This window comes from Myotis nattereri (assembly GCF_964212035.1).
Source record: "Myotis nattereri genome assembly, chromosome: 4".
Lineage (NCBI taxonomy): Eukaryota > Metazoa > Chordata > Mammalia > Chiroptera > Vespertilionidae > Myotis > Myotis nattereri.
Window position 1 is genome coordinate 49,118,636 of NC_138079.1, and position 23,994 is coordinate 49,142,629.

At 38.1% G+C, this 23,994-nt stretch overlaps 1 protein-coding gene and 1 long non-coding RNA gene across 20 annotated transcripts in view; one reads left to right on the forward strand and one right to left on the reverse strand.

The window, feature by feature from the left end:
- Positions 1-8,485, forward strand: part of LOC308517724 — a 56,477-nt gene extending 47,992 nt beyond the window's left edge. The window contains exon 5 of the long non-coding RNA XR_013995869.1: positions 6,260-8,485. This is a non-coding gene — a long non-coding RNA (uncharacterized lncRNA). The remainder of the gene's footprint in view (positions 1-6,259) is intronic.
- MEF2C (myocyte enhancer factor 2C) overlaps positions 1-23,994 on the reverse strand; it is a 157,045-nt gene that overhangs the window by 4,849 nt on the left and 128,202 nt on the right. For 12 of the 19 annotated variants that reach the window (XM_081089035.1, XM_081089029.1, XM_081089028.1 and 9 more), the window contains 5 exons: positions 23,380-23,427; positions 5,532-5,704; positions 3,926-3,949; positions 2,884-3,013; positions 1,912-2,047 (listed from right to left, as the gene is read on the reverse strand). In XM_081089035.1, coding sequence (XP_080945161.1) covers positions 1,912-2,047; positions 2,884-3,013; positions 3,926-3,949; positions 5,532-5,704; positions 23,380-23,427 — 511 coding nt within the window. The remainder of the gene's footprint in view (positions 1-1,911; positions 2,048-2,883; positions 3,014-3,925; positions 3,950-5,531; positions 5,705-23,379; positions 23,428-23,994) is intronic. The other 7 variants (XM_081089022.1, XM_081089021.1, XM_081089019.1 and 4 more) reach the window with 1 other exon arrangement.

The window sequence follows — 23,994 nt, forward strand, 5'->3', positions numbered from 1 at the left end:
AGCATGGGCTAGTCCATCTGAAGGAACCTCCTCTTGAAAAGCTGTGTACGTGTTTGTGTGTGTGTGTGTGTGTGTGTGTGTGTGTGTGTGTGAGAGAGAGAGAGAGAGAGAGAGAGAGAGAGAGAGAGAGAGAGACTCAAGGGGTGTCAGAAGGAAGGGAAGAAGGCGGAGTAAGGAGGTAAGTGGGCCAAAATGAGAAGGACTGGAAGTGTGTCCTGTCTGAGGGATAAGGGAAGTAATTAAGTGCAATAAAAACTCATAGACCAAATTCAGACTCAAATTATGCGCTGTGAGAATTGGTACTGAAAGGAATCAGAACTAAACAAAATGCTTCGTGATTGGCTGCTGTAATTCATTTCCTCTCTAGTCCGGTCCCCCCACCCCTTCTCCTTCACTGAAACCTCTGTTAAGAGCAGCAGAGAATTAGATTCTTCCCATGAAATAGAAGAGAATTTTAAAAATTGTAATTAAAATACATAGATACGTGTTTTATATGTAAAGTGCAAATTGTCAGATGCTACCATTTTCAGAGAATATTATATAGCTTTTGACATTGATAATTTGTAAGGAAATCTAGTCCTCTATAATGGATGAATTTCGTGAAAAATGAGAAGTGGACTGCGACCTTTATTTTTGCCAAGAAGCACGTACATGGGTTCGCAACTGAGTCACAGCAGTGTTCTGCCGCGTGTATGTGTTTTAAGATTGCCTGGACGGCATGATGTACTTAATGATAATTACCTGAAAAAGTTATTGCAATAAATGTCTACTTAGCTAGTTAATTTTTCAAGAAAGCAGAGCGACACTGTCATGTGAATTAATTTTATTATTTATATGAAAGTTTAGCTTTGCCACAATAGTGATTAGTGAGTAGAATGCACATAAGCAAATGCTGAATGGATGAAGACCCCATTCCCAAAACACGAATCTATGCGACATCAGTTCCAGTGAAAGCTGCTGGAGCAGGGGAGGGGTAAGAGAGACGAAGTTGTGGCATCAATCAGTAATTTTTATTCTACTCAGTATATTATGCTCATTATCTCCTTAGAAATAGAAATGTAGAACTAGTTAACTACTCTAACCGAATGCTCAGCAGAAAAGTAAAGGTGTTTCCAAAATATAAAAGCTTGCTTTCTTTAAATATTTTATATCATCCTACTATTTTCTTTTGAAGATTAATTTCAGCTTTGGAGTTATTAATTTTTGATTCATGTTTTAAACTTTAAAATAAAAACTGTTTGGTTTACACGTAGTGTGATTGTGAAATCGAGGCTTTTTAAAGGTTTGGACAATTCCATAGTTTAACGACAGGAGTCATTTCTATGGTAAAGACATATCTCAAAACTACCACAAGGGGGCAGAAATATACATCTTCTGACCAGAAAACAACAAAAATGATTCTTACACTCCAATTTAGATAATTAGTAAATCTATGGATATTTACATATATATTTACATATATATGAGTACATTACTATTCAATGGAGTTGTTGATCCTATGAGTACTACTGGAACATTAGCATGAACTGAATGGTTCATGCTGACTAAGGATTCTCAAGTACCTTAAAAAACTCCAAGAACTTATACCTGTAAATGTTGTCTTATGTCCCACATGAGCTAAGTGAAAACTTAACTAAATAAAAAATTTTACTGAGAGAAGTAGAAATAAATATAGGCTGAAACAATAGGAAAATAATTTACGTCATCATCCCAGAGCTTCCCCTCCTTTTAAAGAATAAGACAATATTTAAGGTACTTGAAAGGTATTGATCTGATAATTACTTTCAGATTTTGATAGAGTAGAATTTTACATCCTCTAATGGGACATTAGAGCACATTATTTAGAGACTGCTATTTGTCATTTAAAAGTGCATCCTAAAAGGGTATTACAGAAGAAATGACATTGCTTACCCCAGCTGACTGAGGGCGGACGGCGGCATGTTGTGCAGGTGTTGCTGCTGCCAGCCAGTTACTGAGCCCAGATGCAGAGCGCTGGCCGTGTTAAAGCCAGACAGTGAGGACAGGTCTGCGCTGCTCAGAGAGTACTCTAGGTCAGAGACAAAACAACAAGGGACGGTGTTTAATCTAGAATGGTCAAACGATGAAGAGAATAAACATTTTCAATTAAAAAAATATTTTTATTCATTTCAGAGAGGACGGGAGAGGGAGAGAGAGAGAGAAACATTGAGAGAGAATCACTGATTGGCTGCCTCCTGCATGCCTCTTACTGGGGATCAAGCCCACAGACCAGGCATGTGCCTCTGGCCGGGACCCTTCAGTCCGCAGGCCAATGCTCTATCCACTGAGCCAAACCAGCTAGGGCAGCATTTTCAATTTTAAAAGTATTCTCTTAGTATTATTTAATGACTGTTATAAATTATTTTACTTTTTGGGTGGGGTGGGGGAAGAGAAAAACATAAGGGACAATTTTAATTTAAAAGAGATATACTAAAAAAAATAAAATAAAAGATATATACTATATACCAAAAAATAAGCATTCCACGAAAGCTTCAAAGTAACAAAACTTGCAATTCTAGTTTATTAGAACTACAATGTGCTATTTCAGTATATACATATTTGATCATTTAGACACATTTTTAAATAATCATGAGAAAGTGAGCTATTACATCAAAGAAGTAACAGCTCATTTTCTTGAAACTGTTCTTCTATATTGACATCAGTTTGGGTTAGTGAAACTTTCAGTCATTTAAAAAAATGTGACTATTCACTTTGTCTTAGTAAGTCAGAGGTAGTGATTTTAGTGCTCTGAACACCACAGGTAACAAATAAAGCCTCCCAATGAACTAATAGGTAGTCTTTTTCATCTTGCTTTTTAATAAAAAAGTATTTAATATACTATTGGAATGTGGCAAAGCTACTCACCGGTACCATATGTTGTTGAAATGGCTGATGGATATCCTCCCATCCCTTGTCCTGGTAAAGTAGGAGTTGCTACGGAAACCACTGGGGTAGCCAATGACTGAGCAGACTGGGAGTTATTTATCCTTTGATTCTTTTAAAGTAAATAAAAAGACATTAATGGTGGAATTTTTTAAAAAGTAAAAAACATTAGATTTCAGTATTGGTTTTGCACATAAAGATCGAATTTGGTACAAATCTCATAAAATTAATCATTTAACATGTGTCTCTATGAACTCTGCCAACCCTATCATTTACAATCCTTCAAGAGACAAGTTGTTGCCATAGAAACCCATTACATCAGTATCTCCTAGGCAACTGAACTAGTAACAAGTAGCATAGCTTTATTATGGGTAAAAACAGACTATGTTGAAAACTGGTGAAATATGTATACTGTACTTCCATTGTTTCAATTTTTATTCAAATGCAAATTTAGAAAAATTTAAAATCAACCAAGGTGGTTTTATCTTTAGTTCTATAGACAGCAGAGCAGACCGGTAGAGTTTCATGCTATATTCTGACCAGAAGGTGGTGCTCTGACCACTTTTTTCAGATTCTTCTAAACTTCCCTCAAACTAGATGGCAAAGCAGCTAACATGTATATTTAACTCCTTACAGCAAGGAGAGTAAAGATTCACATAAATTTAAACATCATGAGACTTAAATTTCTTAGAAAAAGAAGTCTCTTTGTGGTTTTAAATAACTGATTTCTGTGTGTGCGTGTGTGTGTGCGCGCGCGTGCACGCATTTGAATTTTGCTATGAACAAAATCCTAAAATAAATTGAAAACTGGCCTTCACTTGGGGAGGTTGAGACAGAAGAATAACCTGGCGTCCCTTCCCCTGTGAGTGATACTTGAGATGAATAGTATCTAAATATGATCGATGTTGACCACTATGATAACTTCCAAAACTTTCCCATTTTACAAGAGCTACTACTCCGCCTAAGCATCGCCCTGGATTTCTCCCTGCCCGTGCTACATAAGGGAAGCTCTCTCACCACTTACCAAAAGCAGGTCGACATCCTCAGACTGAGAGCATGGGGAAGGAGTTTTATAAATTAGTGTCTGTAAATATTTATCATTGGGCAAAATCTTTTCAATACAGGAAAAAGCATCTTCTGGTAGACCCAACAGTTTGAACAGTTCTCAAACCCAGACTCTAAAGATAACTCCTTACAAAGACATTCTTTGTTTCCCTTAATGAGCTGTTTGCCTCAAAAGTGAAGACAATCTATCCAGTTTTCAGCATAGGTCAGTGTCTCCACATTCATTATTTCACCATCAGATTTTGAAAAATAAAAAATAAAAAGGATTGTCCTTTGAAACCCCATGCACGTGGCTGCCAGCGAGAGACCTGCCTGACCACTCACAGGATCCCTGCGAAAGCATCAGGTTTATGGGACTTGGAATCAATCTGCCGATGGAGACAGCCGGCCATGCAGGGCCCACACTGCGTGGCTATGGCCCTGTGGAAGACTTTATTTATTAGATCCAGTCTTTTCCTAAGGGAACCTTGCATATTATGTGATTTTTTTGGTTGATATTCAAAATTAATCTGCACTGTGCCATAATAAACTAATCAGCTTGCAGGACTGTTCTACCCTGAAGCTGGCCACAGAGCACAGAAAGAAAAATATGTGTTTGCAGAATGATCTAAAATTGTCTACTGAGTCTTCGTTTTAAATGTTCTCAGTCTTAAGCAAAGCTCCTTTGGAGAACACTGATGTAAGTCTCTTTGTTGTTGAATTTGGTCCCACCATATTATCTTCATCTTAGCTTAGCCCTGCAGACCCAGGAAAAAGAAAAATGGCAGAGTCCGGGGATATTATTTACATTTCTGTTTCTCATTCACTTCTTTATTCTTACAAGTGCCACAACTTTTTTTAATTTTTATTTTGTGAAATATAACCTTGTTCCCAGAATGCAGAGGATTTTAAAACAATTTGTTTTCGAGGGGTAACTATTTGCATGAAGCACAGATATGGAAAGATGAACTGAGACAGTGCATAGGTGTGTGATGCACTGAACATTGTCGCTGCAATATACCCAAGAGAAGAACTGCCATTTAACAGGATTCTAAACTTCCCTCAAACTAGATGGCAAAGCCGCTAACATGCATATTTAACTCCTTACAGCAAGGAGATTAAAGATCATTTAGAAATTTCATTTAGAAATTATAAAAAAGATTTTTCATTGCCAGCACCTTGAGGACAAAAATAGTTCAATATTATAAAAATCTGTTATGAAATACCTCATTCTGTGAGTTTGATTCTACCATTGGTCAAACCATATGTCCCATAAGCAGAAAAATAGGCAATTATTATTTTTTTTAAATTATAAATTGAAGGCCTTAAAAGGCAATGTTTTCTTTGCCCCAGAACACCAGTCCTATAGTGGAGTTCACTAGGATGTTGGTTCTTTTTTATGTGGGAAAGGGAATGAGAACCAGTTACCAGAAATAATAGCTAAATACAAATAGGACTCCAGCAACAGCACTGATGAATTCATTTTATGAAAGCACTTAAGTCATTCACAAAGTTAGACAAATGCAAAAATAGCAACGCATAGAAAAACATTATTGACATTTATTTAAAATGTAGTTTTTCATTACCACGGATGGCATCGTATTCTTGCTGCCTGGTGGAATAAGAACTCGGAGGTCTGGTTTACGGTTATTCATCCCTAAATTCATGGGGGGAGGAGACTTTGCTTGCATATTCTTGTTCAAGTTCCCAGGTGAGACCAGCAGACCTGGTGAGTTTCGGGGGTTTCCATACCCATTCCCTGTTAACACAAAACAAGGAAAGTGCTCAGGGGAGAATGCAGACTCCGGCGTGTGTCTAGAGAATATACGAGGCGAGATTAAGAATAACAGGGTAGCAGCCTAAGACATACAGTATCATACATTGGAAATCTACATATGGAGAGCAACCCAATCAGTTACTTAATATTCCTCTGAAGGAAGAGTATAAACTTTTAATGAGAAGAGAGCCAATACACATAAACTTGCTCAGAAATCAACATATACCTTTTTTTTTCCTAGTAAAAAAATTCTGGAATGAAGTCAGACAGTCATGCAAGGTCTAAGAAAAGCCCAGAATTGGTCCTGAACTTTAATTGACTGGCTCGGCAGAGGTCTGGCTGGAGTGACTCACTCTTTCAGTTCAATGGTTTGGGTTTTATTTTGTGTGTCTGTGTGTCCTTAAATGAAGAAAGGGCATACAGCAAGACTATAATTTCTAGGACATGCCAGAGGAGCCGCCTCTCACACAGCTTGCTGTTCAGTTCCCCTTTTCTTAAATGATTTCTCCCTCTGGTTTTCTTCTGTCTCTTCTGCAGTTATGACCCTGAAGGCTGGCTCTCCTGCTCACACAGAACTTCCAAAACCAGGACTCCTTCTCAGGAACTAAAATGAAGGGGCGATGCCTCCACTAAAACACGGATTCACCGAAGCCATCTAAGGCGAAGACCAAAAGGGTTCTTTAGGTCTGATGGTTAGCCTCTGCTAATAGAACATGGATATCTTCAGGAATCCATCTCTCATAATTCAAATATCCTGCCTGTGACAGGGAGAGCTGGGGCGGGAATCGGTGGCACCTGGGCAGAGGCAGAAAGCCATCTGCTGGCTTCCTCCACCACCTCTGGTCAGAGAAGAGAATCAAGGAGGTGATGCAACAGTCCTTTCTGGAAACCAGACCTTTCTTTTCTGAAGCTCTCTAAAGGAGACAGCCAACCTCCTTGTCATTGTCACCGTTGCCATCACCGTAACACACAGATACCCGTGACCCCAGGACAAGTGCTAGACACTGTGTCTACCCAGCGGGGATGCAATGACCAGGCCCCAGTCCTCCAAGGCCTTGCTGTTTCTCTGGGTTAATTCAGCACATACACATGCAAAACTTATAAACAGCCTGGGGCAAGGTGCCCGCAGAGCAGCCTAGGTTAAGTGTTACTGAGGGAAGAGATTAACCGATGAAGTTTCATGTAAGAGGCAGGAATTGATGTGGGTCTTGAAAAAAGAGAAGAGATAGTAAAATACGCTGGGCTTGTGATTGGGCCCTGGGCAAGGGCCAAGGTGGGAGTTTCCAGAGCAGTCAGGGTCACACCTGGTTAGAAGGAAACCATAAAAGAAGAGAAATGTTGGGGTCTCTGGAGGGACTTGAAGGTTGGACTGTGGAGACCTTGAATTCCAAGCTAACAGGTCTTGGGTTTAGATGGAGGAAATGCAGATCTATGAGGGTTGTGGAGCAGAGGGAACTCAGACCGCTCAGTGGACAGAAAGATGTACTGGGATATCCTGTAATTAGGAAGGCCTGGAAGCATGGACCAGTCTGGAAACTACTGTGATAGTCTGAGCTAGAGGTGACCAAGAACTGGGAAGGCAAAGCGCAGGTATATTGCAGGGGGTATTTATGGGAACATATTGTGAATTAGATTCTATTGGAGGCACACTGCGTAGAGCACAATTGTTCTTCATATCCATTCATTTACCTGTCTCATTTTATGCAAGAATAAACAGGCTGAATATATAACAAATAACTACAAGATTAAATCTGTCAATTGGATTATGCATTAAATCCTCACATTACTGAAGAAAAAGAAAACCCGAAATAAACCGAATGAAATACCCTCTAAACAGGCTTCGAGTTACACAGTAGTTGTTTAAAAATTATTGGTTGAATTTGAATGTTAATTACTCTTCTATAATAAACTTCAAGAAATTTAGTAAATTTTCTAAAGCCTGCTAAATATGTCCCAAGCCAAAATTTTCTTTTACAGTGAATTTGGGCAGCTCTCTGTGGCAAAACTTGTTCTATGAAACAAATACATTTACCTTTTATCACCAGGAGAATTACAAAAAGTCTGTTCATAGAGAAATGCTTGATAAAACGGAATGCTCAGAGGAATTTTATATTTAATGTGTTTTACTGAATCATTATTGGGAACATGCTAGGATTTTCATTTTAATTAATAGATTCTATTGGATAAAAAGAGAATGAGAAAACCAAGACAAAATCTACGCTGTGCTTTCCTGTCAGCTGAAGTCCACACGGAGATAGCAAATACATATGCCACTTGTCTATTAAGTCTGCGTGAGACCTGGTTTAAACAAACAATCAAATGGAAAATTAGCTGGGTAATTTCAGAAGAAGGGGGTGGGGGGAGTCAGTTAAGCAGTGCAGTGAAGCTTGACTAGATCAGAAGAAACTAAAAGCCCGGCTTGGTAGACGCTGATACTGGTTTGCACGGAGGAGTTATTTTGCTAAAAGGAAGTAAAACCACTTCATGAAATGTGTTGTCCTGTGATATGATGAGCACTGGGCTAGTGTGCGGAAAAATGGAAATGCTTCACAGAGCCTCTGAGAAAAGGTTGTGTGTGTGTGTGTTTTTTTTTTATTTTAAAAAAAACAACAAACATTTTCTACAGTAAACTCTGAGAAATTCCAACAAAGCCTACATCTTTTTTTGCCCACATTTTAAGCAAAATGTGGGCCAGCAGTAGGGAAAAAGAAAACCCCAACTAAACATACATTTTAGTTTTTAATCCAATAAATGCCTCATATCTAAAAAAAAAAAAAAAGATTTGAAAAACATTCTATTTTCCTTTTGGAATATTTCCTGTTATTTAGAAATTATGCCATTTCAGAAGATTACTCTTATTTTAAGGTGTTTACATATTGAATGTAAAATATTTTGAACCGCAATGACACTTCTTAAATTCATATTTTTAGAGCATAAAGTTATTTTTAAGAACAAATAAATTCGGCTTTTGCCTGGCGAATTCCTACTCGTTTTAGCATATTGTGCCAGCCAGCATTTTGGAGCCGTATAATAACCATTTCTGTTTCCAGCCACCAAGTTGTTATTCTGGCATAATATAGATTCAGGAATGCAAGACTGTGGATCCTAACCCAGTGATATAGAAACCTATCATTTCAAAATCAATGATGAATACATGCGTGCGGTTTGCTGCTAAGAGGAGCCTGCATTTAAACCAGCTCGGAAACCGCGGCCTCCTCCGCACTCAGAGGGCTGTGGCCGGGTTGAGGCTGTTGTCCTACCATGAGATGCATTCACTAGAGAGAATGGGCTCGTTCAAAGTGAGGGGTCAGGGAGGTGGGGAGCACCACCTCTCAGTAACCTTCTAACACGCAGATTCAACCTTCCTTCATGCTATGTTTTAAAATGACCCTCTGCCTGAACAATTATCAAGTTAGATGTGACTGTAGGCAGATGTCACATTCCCTGAACCACTTAAAAGCACAAAAATTATAAAGCATGAGTGAATGGACTTCCTGATTATAGATTATACGAAAATGAAGAACAGACCAACTTTGGAGTAAGTTTGTTTTATAGTTCATTTGATTAAAAATATTGTTCCACATAACATAAAACAATTTAAGCATTCACAATATAATTTGCATGAAGGATAAAAGAATCTATCTCAATTGCTTACAAGTTTCTAAACACTCACATTAAAACTAGTATAAATATACAGAACTTGAAATGTGGTGTTAGGAGAAAAAATACTTTTTTCTCTCCGGTTAACTTAAAAACACTTGCTGCCTTTTTTTTTATTGACTCCTATTTTAAGAAGTTGTAAATTCAAAGAACATATTCCTGGCATAAGTTGTCCTGAGGAGGACATTTTGCTTGTCTCACAGAGCTCAATTGAGCATGTAGCTCTCTTCGAGCCCAAAGTTCTGAAATTTTCTCTTATTTGGATATGTAGACATTATGAGTCTTTTTACTTTTTTTTTTCTTTAGTTACAAATACAAGCCTATAAAACGAATCCGCACAAAACAGAAACTAGTCCTCATGGATCAGGGCTAATATTTTTCATTGGCACAATCATTTTTTCAGTCTCCCAAATTGTCATTTTGACTATTCCCTCTCCCTCTTCCAGCTCCCACCAGATACCAAATCTTGTTAATCTTCCTTCAAAAATGCCTCTCACCTGGCTTAGGCTTTCCTCACCATTTGGCTAGGTCTTTCGATAACCGCCATGCAAGCTTCTGTGCATATGTGTGATGATATTAAATCTAATGTACAGCCCCGACCCACCCAGAGAAGTCTCTGTAAAGTGCTGCTTCCATCATGCTCCTTGTTCAGATCATACGTAACACGGCTGGGCTGGTGCCCTGGGTCTGACACACTCTATCTATCTAACCTAATTTCCAGTGGCCACGGCCAAGCACAAGGCCTCTGAAAATGCCTCAGTGTCTGTTCTAGCAGTCCCACAACCTGTGTTTGCCTCCTGTTTGATGCAAATTCATTTTTTAAGGATCAGCTAATGTCCCACCTCTTTCATGATGCCTTTCAGACAATTTCAGTCCACCTTGGACTCTCTCCCCTCCAAAACCCTGCTGCAGAGGCAGCGATACCATGCTGAGTATTAGTTTTTAAGTGTTTCAAGTGCTCACAAATGATACACAACATATGCTAAAAAGTTAAGAATTATCCAGGAATGCCACAAAAAGTTAAGTTGCTGAGTGAATGTGAGAAGACAATGGAAAATGTAGAGTAACTTGCTGATTTCAAACGTGGAGAGCTCTTCTCTTTATGCTACTTGAGCAAATTTTCTTCTTTAGATGACAACATACCGATAACCAAGTATACCAACGAGACAAACTACATATCAACCACATAAAATGAACGTCGGGACATCATGCAGAGCCCCTCCCCTCCCCCTCCTGCCAGGCTTGGCTAACACCAGCCTCTCAGATCATGATAACTTTATACCATAGACTTTACACTATATTTTATATTATAGAAAGTGAGCAGCCAAACTTGGTTTGTGCGTGGTGAGTGACATCCTTACCTCTGTATGTGAGGAAAACAACAATCCTGACAGTGGAAAGGATAGATTAGAGGGGGTTAGGGTGCCGCTGGGGAAACCGGTTAGGACGCACCTGCTACGGAACGCAGGCAGAATGAGGTCGGACTGAGGCAGCAGAGATGGGAAGATTTACCAGGCGGAGGGGAGTCAAGAACAAAAGAAAAAGATAAAGTAGATAAATCCAAGTTCTAGTCACGAGGTCCATCAAAGCTCCTTCAGCCACACTGAGCCTTGCGTTTCTCAATGCTAAGCCGACTTCCTCAGTGAGAGAGAAGCATCCAAGTAATCTGAATTAAAGGCTCCCACTCACTCGCCTGAGGCAGCCATCACCAACATGACCATGCAATATTAATAACAGCAAACCCTTTATAGAGTGTTATTTAGCAATACTAGTAACAACATAAAACATACACATTAAGGACCCAGAACAGCACCAGGCACCTCGTAACTGCTATATAAGTGTTTGCTATTATATGTGAATACAAAACACCTTTAAATCCTCACAACAACAATCCTATGAAGTACTAATAGGATCCTTGGATTACATAACGAGAAAAGTGAGAAACAGCGAGGTCCAGTAACTTTCCCAATGTCAAACAGCTACCAACTGGTGGAGTGTGACTTGAACCCAACAGTGTGTCCAGAGTTCACACTCTGAAGTACTACACTGCTCCGGCTCCTTGAGAATTAGTCACGCTCTGAGATTCTGAAAACCCATCTGTGTCAAATCTCATTCTAAAATGCAGAAATACAAAGAAACAGAGGGAGCAGGTGAAGTGTGAGACCAGGGACATTGAAACTCAAAGGTTCTCCTGAGCCAGAGGTGATGTGGAAGCTCGAGAAAGACCTTACATGGTCAGCTTGGCCATCATAACCGCTGTTCTGGTTCAGAAGATGCTGAACTTACACGGGCTGGGCAGAAGTAGGTTTAGAGTTGCTCGTATGGAAAAAGACATGCAGGGTATGAACATTACAATAGATTTATTATCTCAAAAGAATGTCATAAAGGCCCAGTAAACCTACTTTTGCCCACCCCTGTATAAAGAGGCAGAGAATGGTGATGTTCTAAATCTAAACCATATTTCTGCTCTCCCTCTGAATAAATAAATATTTACAAACAGGAAATATTGGGTTTAGCTGCATGAAATGTCAAAGCAGCTGTTGAACTTTTGATGTGCTATTCAAGTGGATAATTAAGTATGCTTTTAAAAGTAAATTTTATAATATCATAGTCAATAATCTCTCCTGTAATATAGGGTAAAGATGTTTATATACCTAGTGCCAATTTAAGATACAAGCCTCCATTAAACCACTAAAATGATACTGAAATGCCCACTATTTTATAGTATCCTCTATTAGTTGTTATCTAGAAAACAATTTCTAATTATATATAGGGGTACAAAATTTAATTTGTTCAGAAGTTGTTAATGGTATCTCAATTTTTAGAATTTGAAGCAAACTGCCACAGGAAAACTGGTCAGATGAAACTGAACATATAGTTAAACCTCTGATGTATTGATTTTCTGCTGGTACTTCATCAAACTGTTTTACCAAACAAGGTGTTTTTTTTTTTTTTTTCTTTTTTCCATTAGAACAATTTTGAAAACATTTACACAGTATACTGTTGTGTTAAACCGGAGATGCCACATACATAATAATGCTCACTACCACCAATTAATTTTACATTTGACTTTTTAAAGGTTTTAAGGTAAGTTACTTTCTATTATCAGGACAGACAATAGAGTGGTGAAGGCCTGCGGTGGGGAGTGGGCATGGACTAGAAGAGGTTAACGGAGGGAAAAGGAGGGCATATGTAATACTTTGAACAATAAAGATTAAAAAAAAACACAAAAATTATTTTGTATCTCAAATAAACATATATAATTTCACAGAAAATTCTTTTAAATTATATAGTAGACTTGTTCATACAACCCACTACTCTACTGGAAGTGACACACTAGTTTTAGTGGAAAAATATTATGAACTTCTAAACTTCAGTCATACACATACTTTGCCCTGAATGTCTGAAACCCTGTTAAAGAGTTAGGCCCTGGCTGGGTGGCTCAGCTGGTTGGAGCATCACCCTGCACACATACACAAGTACAAAAGGCACATACCTAGGTTTCAAGTTTGATCCCCTGTTGGGGCTCAAACAGGAGGCAACCCTTCGAGGGTTCTCTCTCACATCCATGTTCCTCTCTCTCTCTCTCTCTCTCTCCCTGCTTCTCTCACTAACAAAAATAAAAATCAATAAGGATATCCTTGGGTGAGGATTCAGAAAAAAAGCAGTAGGAACTATAAGTTATTCAGCTGTTGTGAATCACAGTTTATTTTTTAATTTTTATTTATTTTTTGTTTTTAGAGACAAGGAGACCTTTTTCATGGGATAGCTCTAAGGGAAAAGGCAACCACAAAACATCTGGAGGTCAGAAATCTGGGAATGATGAAAATTTCAATATGCCTCCTGCAGAATGGGGGTTTGCAAAGCAGATTTCTGATTCTTATCCTGGTAAAGACTGCTGATTACAGATTCTTAAACATAAAATTGCTCCACTCTATCTGGGGGTTTCTTAGGGAAATAATGTAATAATGCATAATGTTAGACTACGAAGAGGCTCCTGTGAAACCTCAGAGCCTTTGTGGTGTATTCTCAGAAAAATACCCCAAGAATACACCAGAGCCAAGACTATTTTTGGCTATAACAGTTAGAGGGCGGCAGACATTCTACGCAGAAACTTGTCTCTTCTGCTTGACCATGTCACTCTGAAGCCGAATCAGACCTTCATGGATCCCATATCTACCCCTCTTGTCCTTGGTGTGTTTTTGCTTAGTACCATTTGTGAAATTAAGTCTATCTAACTAGACACTGACCTTCAAATATTCAGCACATACAATAAGCTCTGGATTGTGAGGCAGAAGTAAAGAATTTTTACTTATTACTGAGTTGCTTCTCCAAAGATCAAGAGTCTATATCATAAAGTAGGTTTCTGCTGCAAGCCACCTGCTCATGTGTCCTACCAGTCATGCGGGTCAAGCATGACCACCCCGACTTTTGACAGATGAGGAAACCGAGGTTCAGGAGCTCCTGTGACTTGTTTGATTTGAATCCCAAACACAGACTGCTTCCACCACATTATGACAAAAGCCCGATGCTTCAGATTTAGAATGAATCCTTATATTTCTCCCTCTCTCTCTGAATAAAGGCTCCATTAGCAAATAAGAAATTGACAATCTGATGTTGCCAGTGCTAAAGGGCACTCAAAATATCATTCTGCTCCGAGCACTGATTTACTGCAGGGATAGTTTGTAATTGCACCATAAAAATGATATTGAGCCTCACTATCTTCAGAAAATTCCACTTAACGATGAATGATAGATTGATGACTCACTTAATTGTTCACTTCTTGTGATTTTGGGGCTGTCTCTTTGCTAAAAATGAGGGGGTGTCTCCATTATTGACACAATCGCTCATTCTTTCAGCCATTTTTATAAACAAAAATATTGAGACAGTATAAATTAGAGAGAACGTGACAGAAGAGAATGAATAATTACTTGTGGTTTGAACAGTTACACTGCTGCAAACTCATCAGAAGATCATCATGTGCAAAGTGAAATGTGTTGCATGGCACTGCGCGGTGCTCCCACCCTGCCTCGGCTTTATTAACAGACGCTCTTCACTCCCACCCTTGAGGGCAGGGGCCGCAGCAGCCATCTCTGTGAAGCCTTGCACAATAAGGAAATGTTACTGGAACTGCATCCCACTAAGCTTTATTTTTTGCTTAGGAAAGATAAATATAAATAACTGTGATGCTAACAATAGCTAACATATATTAACACGCACTTGCTCTGAGCAGACACTGCTAGGTGCGATGCATTGGTTATCTCCAGATATCACATATTTTCCTTGATTATCTTATTCTCAATATCTGCTTCTGGAATATTTTCCTAAATTATTGCTTGAGCAAAATTTTTAGCCCATGATTTCATAGTTTTCTTTGAGTTGCTTAATATTAAACAAAAGGTTCCTTTTTCATGATTGTCATGTAAATGAATGTATTTTAATGTGTAAATGGACCACAGATTTGGATTTGCTATTAATACTATGATAATCTTTATTAATATAGCAGGGCTCCCCTTCCGCACACACTATAAATACAACACAATCAGTCCTTTATGTTAGTGCAGGTTGTAAGTGGAGTCTAAGGTAAACAAATTGTGAAAGGAGGTTAAAACAAGTTAATATTAAGTTTGGTTAAAACAATGAAAATGGAGCAATAATAACCAACCAGAAGACTAGGTGCTTCCTGCCCCTCCCCCCCCCCTTAATAAATCTTCCCAGTGACACATCTATAGTTTAAAAATTGAAATTGTTAGGAGAGAACCAAGATGGCGGCATAGGTTAACGCCGGAGTTTGCTGCTTTGAACAACTACTTCAAAAGTGAAACTAAAAGACAGAGGGACATCACCCAGAACCACTGGAACGCTGGCTGAGTGGAAGTCCTACAGCTAGGAGTAAAGAGAAACCCACACGGACACTCAGAGGAGGCGCAGTGCTGAAGTCAAATTCTGAGGTGCGGAGTGCGCGCGCGGAGCGGGCTGGCGGCGGAGGGTGCGGTTGGCGTTTTCAATCGGGAGGGAGTCGCAGACTCTGAGCTCCAGATCCGGGCGAGTCTTTAGGGACCCAGACTCAAACGGGAGAAGCGGGACCGCCTGGCTTCAGTCAGAGCGAGTGCAGCTTTCCCTCCGAGCTTTGCAGCCATTGCTGGGACTCAGAGAGGCAGAGCCCCTGGGGACAGGACTGAGAGCGGCCATAACTGCTCTCTCTGGCCCACCCTGTTGATCCTGTGCGACCAGCCCCGCCCAAGCCCTGCACAGAGGCATTTGCCGGATAGCCTCAGGCAAAGGCTAGATTAGCACCTCCCTAGAGGACAGAAGTTCTCTCACTGCAGACACAGCTGATTCTCATAGCCACTTGGCCTGGAGGGCAAACCCTCCCTGGAATTAGCTACAAGACTGCACACAAAGGCCACTAGGGGGTGCACCAAGGAAGCATAACAAAATGCAGAGACAAAGAAACAGGACAAAATTGTCAATGGAAGATCTAGAGTTCAGAACCACACTTTTAAGGTCTCTCAAGAACTGTTTAGAAGCCGCCGATAAACTTAATGAGATCTACAAGAAAACTAATGAGACCCTCGATGTTATATTGGGGAACCAACTAGAAATTAAGCATACACTGACTGAAATAAAGAATATTATACAGACTCCCGGCAGCAGAACAGAGGAGCGCAAGAATCAAGTCAATGATTTGAAATGCGAGGAAGCAAAAAACACCCAACCGGAAAAGCAAAATGAAAAAAGAATCCAAAAATGCGAGGATAGTGTAAGGAGCCTCTGGGACAGCTTCAAGCGTACCAACATCAGAATTATAGGGGTGCCAGAAGATGAGAGAGAGCAAGATATTGAAAACCTATTTGAAGAAATAATGACAGAAAACTTCCCTCACCTGGTGAAAGAAATGGACTTACAGGTCCAAGAAGCGCGGAGAACCCCAAACAAAAGGAATCCAAAGAGGACCACACCAAGACACATCATAATTAAAATGCCAAGAGCAAAAGACAAAGAGAGAATCTTAAAAACAGCAAGAGAAAGAAACTCAGTTACCTACAAGGGAATACCCATACGACTGTCAGCTGATTTCTCAACAGAAACTTTGCAGGCCAGAAGGGAGTGGCAAGAAATATTCAAAGTGATGAACACCAAGAACCTACAACCAAGATTACTTTATCCAGCAAAGCTATCATTCAGAATTGAAGGTCAGATAAAGAGCTTCACAGATAAGGAAAAGCTAAAGGAGTTCATCACCACCAAACCAGGATTATATGAAATGCTGAAAGGTATCCTTTAAGAAGAGGAAGAGGAAGAAAAAGGTAAAGATACAAATTATGAACAACAAATATGCATCTATCAACAAGTGAATCTAAGAATCAAGTGAATAAATAATCCGATGAACAGAATGAACTGTTGATTATAATAGAATCAGGGACATAGAAAGGGAATGGACTGACTATTCTTGGGGGGGAAAGGGGTGTGGGAGATGCGGGAAGAGACTGGACAAAAATCGTGCACCTATGGATGAGGACAGTGGGTGGGGAGTGAGGGCGGAGGGTGGGGCGGGAACTGGGAGGAGGGGAGTTATGGGGGGGAAAAAAGAGGAACAAATGTAATAATCTGAACAATAAAGATTTAATTAAAAAAAAAAAAAGAAATAAAAAAAAATAAAATAAAATAAAATAAAAAAAAAAAATAAAACAAAATAAAAAATATTTTTAAAAAGCAATCAAAACAAAAAAAAAAAAAAAAAATTGAAATTGTTTATCCAAGGTTTTGGTACAATAATTTTCTTTAGTTTACTTTAAACTAAATATATTTGATTTGATCTTTCAAATATGAGACTGTATCATGACTATAAGGCTTTGAATTGAAATTCAAATGAAACATACTATGTAAGTTTAACTGTAAAATTCAAGTGACTGGCAAAGTTTTATTTAAAAACAGAAAATTACACTCTTGGCTGACAGCCTTGAAGGCCTGAAAAGTCCCTGGTAGGTAAAAAATTGATTTCTAAAAGAGGGGTTTTTTAACCACATATCTCCTTCAGCATCTGCTGTCTGTTGATGCACAATTTCAAATCACTGATGATTCTGAGAAGAGCTTTTCTTTCTATATTATCTCCAAATAAAGCCTTATGGTGATGTCAAAAACAGGGAAGAGAGAAACCAATAGTGTACAAAAAACAAGACTGCTAAGAGAAAAAGAAAATTTGAGTAAAATTAATAATTTAGGAGAAAATATTACCTGCCTGAATTGATATTAAAAATGATCAAAGTTTTATTTTCAGCCACATCCTTGGTTAAAGCAATAAAATATGAGTGAAGAGATCAATTTTCACATTGCTTTACTGAATTTAACAGGAGGGTAGGGGATAAAAATGATACAATTTGTGAGATCAGAAATCATGTTTTACAAAGGACTCTAAAATCTGTTAAAACACTAGGAAGATATAATTAAAAAAATGTTTTCCCTGTAGAAATCAAACGCCTTAAGAATGAAGTCAAACCAAAATGGTTGAAAGCAGACTTTATGGTATCCTGACTTAGCCTGTAACATTTTCATTTGTCTTTTCTTTAAGCTGCCTCTCTTACTTCAACATCAGCCCCTAGAGAATGGTATGAAGGTACTGCTTTATTTGTAATTTTTTAGGTTTTGAATATGGAAGGTGGACACATTTTCTTGGCAGTGGCTGCATATCACATGCTGTAGATCATCCAACCAGAAGACTGGGTGTTTTTTTTCTTCCCCCTTAATAAATGTAGATAACTTAGGTTTGTGTTAAAAATACCTTTGTTACTTAATTTCAGAGATACTAATAAAGCAATGCTGTTGGGTCTTTATTTGTGTTTTGGGTGAACTCCCAAGGTAAAACTGCAAATGAGTCAGATTTTTTTTTTTTTCAGAACAAATCAAACTAACAGAATACTTTCAAAACAAGAATTCAACTATTAATTTAGATTTTTTTCACATGCTGCTTAATAATATTTCAAAAAGTAATATAAAAATATATTTCTATCATAACAAAAATAGTTTTCTATTTGAGAGCAATTAAGTGGTATCCCTCTCCTTTTCTTTAGTATTGTAACCTGAATTTGTGTTTTGTTAGGCAACAAAAATGCAAACTTGTTAAAGCAAATCCTTCTAGACTAAATTTTTAACCACTTCACTGATATTTTAAACTACTGAGGAAGAATTTCAGAGAAGTCTTTTGGCTAATAAGAGAGTCAGCTGAGAAATTTTTGGTAAGTATTCTCAAAAACAAAAACTTGAAAAAGCAATGGTACTGGTAAAGAATAATAAACATTGTATGGCCTTTTCATCTCACTCAGTTCCATTTTATAACATAATAAACACTTCTTTTTCAATGCCAAATGAATTTCAAAATAAGTCATGTAATTAAAGTTCTATTATATGATCATAACACATTATTTATAAATGGACACTATAGTGTTTTATCCCCAAAATAAGTACTAAGTGCAAAGGTTCTAAGTCTGAGGTCTTGCTAGATGGAGTGTTTTCGGAGTCTGGAAGCCAGGTCTCCGTATACACTGCTCAGTGACTTATCTGCAGCCGTTCACTGCCACCGTCTCCATGTATTCAGTGATAGAAATTAAGCATTCTGGAAGTGACAATGCTTGACAACCAAATGCATAAAAGAGTAAACAATTGACAATCAAAATAACAGCTGTTAGTTTCTTTTTATATAAAATTATATCTAATTTACAATAAATGCCAATTAAAATTATTAACCAATATACATAAATCTCCTTTGCCTTATTGTCAAATAGTTATGTAGATTGTAAAATTCTCTTAAAACTTCAGAGATTCCTAAAGGATTTCTCTCTCTCTCTCCAGTCTCAATCACAAATCAGTAAGTCCTTGAGTATACTTGTACTTCCTACTCAATACAAAGAAACCATGTTTTCAGAATCAAAACAAAGGGTACTAATAGGACAGTGAATAATCCAACACAAGACATTGCTGTTCTAATGGTTATTTCTATTAAATCTAATGATGATGAAAACTCAACTGAGCTTGATCTTACAATCATCAATAACCACTAAGATTAGCATGTTAAAAGCTTTAATGTGCAGAGATATGACACAATGTAATTTTAAAAGCAGTGACTTTTCATTTTGGTTGTTGAGAGAAAAGGATTAAGTAGTGGATGAAAACTGTCAACTGAAACCTAGAAATGTCACTATTGCTAATGTATTATAATGACTTGCTGTATATTTCTCTTATAGCAAGAGTACAACCCCATCCTGTTCCTTCTTTATTTCCACTTGTCTTTTTCTTTGAAACTGCTTCAAGTGATAAGATAAGAAGAGGTTCATTATTTTAAGAGGTGATTTGTGATGGTCTGAGATACCAACCCAGTAAATTTCTCATTTACTGCTATATATTAGCTCCATGGGTTTTCTATCAAGTATGTTAGAGAAGTTAGTAAAACTTTATTGGCCAATGGTGCTCAGCCATTTAAACAAGTAATTAATCCATTATTCAGTGTATACAGTATCAGAAGAATACATTATTTTTTGAATTACAAATAAAGGGCGTATCTTTTTTATTTAAAGTTACATAATTTCTTTGAAATATTATTTTTGTTTTTTATATCAACACTATTAAAAATTTATGTCTATAAGATCAAAATTTCCTTTATTCAGCTAACAAACTTTTACTGAGAATCTGCCACATGCTATCTTTTATGTTTCAAGCTGGGATTACAAACGGAATTAGAGACAATTTGCCCTGAGTGTTGAGAGTCCAGGAGAGAGAAACGTGCCCAGACTTTACAATTACAATGCAATGAGATAAGTAGTGTAGGGACAGGCTGCCACGGTAGAATAGAGGAGAGGTGTGTAATTCCTTCTGGGAGAGACAGGAAAAGGTTTCCTAAATGGCTGAACTGAACTCTGAGGGATGACGAGGAGTGCTCAGTAGCCTGAAGCAGGAGTGCTAGGAATGCATTTGTGAAGGCAAGCAGCCTCAGCACAGTTTGGAAAGTGGAAGCACAATGTAGGTGGCTAGGAGCCTGGACTCTGAAGATAGACTGCCTGGGCTCCACCTTGGCCAGTTACTTAACCTCTCTGTGCCTCAGTCCCACTGTCTTATAGAAGGGCATCAAAAGAGTATCTTTTTAAAAGGACTGTTATGAGAATAAATATGAGTTACTTTTCATAAAGCACCCAGGAAGAGCAATTTAAATGTTTGCTATCATAGACTTGGAGTGCAGGGTTCTTGGTGGCAGAAGGTAAGAAGGAGTAAAACTGGAAACATGTTGGGCCAGAGATAAGAGGCTCTTGGTTAATTCTGAAAGAGCTGGGAAGCCATTGCTGGATCTTAGGCCTGTGAATGATGACCTACAATTAGTTTAAGGCTTTGAGAAAGACTAGTCAGTTATGATGAGAATTGTGTGGAATGCAATGCGAAGCAGGGAGATGAACTAGGGGCCTGGGTATTGATATAAACCTGATCCAGGGGAGTGCGATAACAATGACGTGAAAGGTGCAGAGGAAGTGCCTTGGAGGCAGTCTGTAAGGTTTAGTGCCTTGCTGGATGATGGCACAAGGGAGAGAGATGGTTCAGGGACTGGATGGGAAAGATGCTATACGCTGTGATTGAGCTGAGCTGAAAAAGAGAACGTTTCTCTCTTTGGCCTTTTGGTATTCATGGACACACAATAAATGTTAAATTTACTTCCTTCTTGAGACTATCCTTTTTACAAGTTCAGATGATTTGATTTTGAAAAAAACTAAAAAAGACTGAAAATTATTGAACTTAATTGCAGCCTTGCCACTTGGCCTCAGAGGCTCTCACTTTATCTGAGACCTTGTGTTTCAATGACAGTATTCAACATTTGGAAGGTATATTTTGGCCATTTTTTTTTCTTTTCAGTTTTCTTTTCTGAAAATGTAGAGACATTCTGGCTGGCCTTGTTTCCCCCGGTGTTATGTGATTCTCTGACATCAGCACAGATATATTCAGCTTCGACATATGATACTGTCCAGCATGAGAAAGAAGGGAAGACGGCTGTGCCTGTGAGCAGGACATGACAGCTAAGCACAAGGCTAATTGGCACCTGCAACAGGTGTTCCATGGAAGCAGCGTTAGAAAGGGCTTCTTCCTCTATTTTTTAAAAAGTGGGGAAGCAATTCTTTCACAACTAGACAGAAACTGTGAAAATCATATACTCATGGCTACAAGATACGATCAGAAAAATACAATACTTATTAGCATGAGGGTGGAGCAATTGAGCGTTTTCCTTTCTGTTTTCTTAGACTATTTTTGAAATTGAAGGTTCTCATGCCCATGCGGCAGACATCCTGAAGTAGGAGGGATGAATTTGCTAAGCTTGTAAGACTTTTTTAGTTCAATGACGTATAACCTCTATGTGGCTAACTTTTATGCTTACAAGATTGAGTACCTTCTCCGTCCCTGGAGTGCCATTAAACTTAGCGGACTGTCAGGCAATTGACAATGACAGCATAATTGAACAACCAAGCACTTCTCATCTTCTATATAGGATTCTAATGCATTCTAGCTGTTAAGCAGTAATAAGAGGCCACTTCCATCAAAGCTGAGTAACTCATGCCCCCCACTCCACGTGTTTTTTTACTACTCCTAATAACTTTCATTGCCACTATTGCCTGTTCCCATAAGAGCAAGCAAATGGATGCAGCAAGATACTGGATAGACTATCATAACATACAAAGCATTTTCCTGATACTATTTTTTCTGGTATTTGTGACAACCCAATGCGTAGTCCCCACGATTCTTGCTGACCATCGTGCTTGCCAGAGACTTGAATCCAAGAGACATTGGTCTGGCTTGGATCTGGTTCTGTAATGTTGAGGCAACAAGCCACAAAGTAATTTTTGAGGGGAAAAATGAACAGATTTCAATTTCCAGCAAAATAGTACATTAAGTCTACTCATTAATTCGACTCCAATTTTTAAAAGAAAGATAAAATAGGAAGGCGTGCCATTGATTCCGCTTACTAATTCACTGTATACTTCTAATACTTTTTCTTCATTACTCACTGAATTAGGGAAGAGCCAACATCAGAAGTGAGAAACATTACCCCCAAATGGATATATCTGTACAAATGTTTTCCTATGCCAATGTTCTTTATCTTCTTTCTTATAATTAGCAGGCCATTATATTGGATCCTGGCAAAATATTTTAATTAGGCTGTCCATGGATATTTCAATAAACTTGAATTTTTTGACATTTCAAACATAACCTTGTGTCATTCATGCCTGCCTCCTACTATTTTAAATATATAGCATGTTCCAGCTTGCAGGAATTACCATGGTTACTTGTTATGCCAATAGTAAACTGCAGTTAGCATATTGTTTTCTGAATCGAAAATGACATCAATATCTGAATAATCACAATAATATGAATTAACATGAAACTCTGAAGAGATGTCACTATGATACAACAGGCCATGGTGAAAGATGATATTAAGCTTAAATATATTAAAGTTCTTTTTTGGGGTCTGCACTATATTTACATTCTCTAAGACCTCACTTTAACACCAAATACGGTTTTAGTTTATTAAATTACTGTTAAGTGATTATAACCCCACCTCTCCTTTTCTTTTTGTATTGTCTTTTAGAATGTAGAGGAGTTTGATACTTTGTTGGGTTGGAAGTGAGTCACATTGAACGTGAAATGATTAACCGAGACCTCCAATGGCAAAGATGGGTATAGACACTCATGTCTAGACATGGTATTTAGAATTAAATTGATTTGATGAGAGCCCTCAATTCTCTACATTGACTAGTTGAAATTTCTAGTTAATAAACATTCTTCTTCTAAGTGACTATCCAGTCACTCCTGTTCAGAAAAGTGCTTTAGAAATTCTTGGGGGCCATTTTTCCATGCCTCTCACAGATCTCTCAACTTTACTGGGTTCAAGACTTACTTCCTGCAAATCTCCCAGTAAAAGAACCCTGAACAATGATATACACAGCAGTATGGAAGTCTCCACTCACCTGCACTGGTGCCTGCACCGGATGTGAGGTCTCCACCCATCAGACCACCTACGGATGAAAGAGGCAGATCAAAAGGAGCAAGGCTAAAGGCAGCAGAACAGTACACTTTGCCCCTAGCAACCCCAGTATTTTGTCCTCTCTCAAGAGTCCTAAATTTGTAAAGTATTACCTAAGTCAGATGGCTGACATTTGTTTTATTGCAACATGCTGTGCTCAAACATTAAAAACACATTCAGTCACTGACATTTTGCAGAATCTTTTTTAAAAGAAAAATTACATTAAAAATTATATTTAAAAGATACAGTTTTTTCTTGTTTTCTGAATTTTTTATTATTTCCAAGACTAGTTTTTCCTAAGGGGATGTTTTATAGAGAGTACAGAATAAAAAATACAGCATAGGTTTACTGTATATTCAAACAACCATACACTTGATGCTTAATTCTTTAAAAATATACTTTATAAAATTAATTTTGTATAGTGTTAATTGTCCAGGATCTTGGTCATTTCATGAATCTACCTACAGTGAATGACCTATTTAGTACCTGAATTTTACTTATTGACACAGTAAAATAGGTTTCACTGGCCACAAATTTAGAAACTTAGGCTTATTCATGG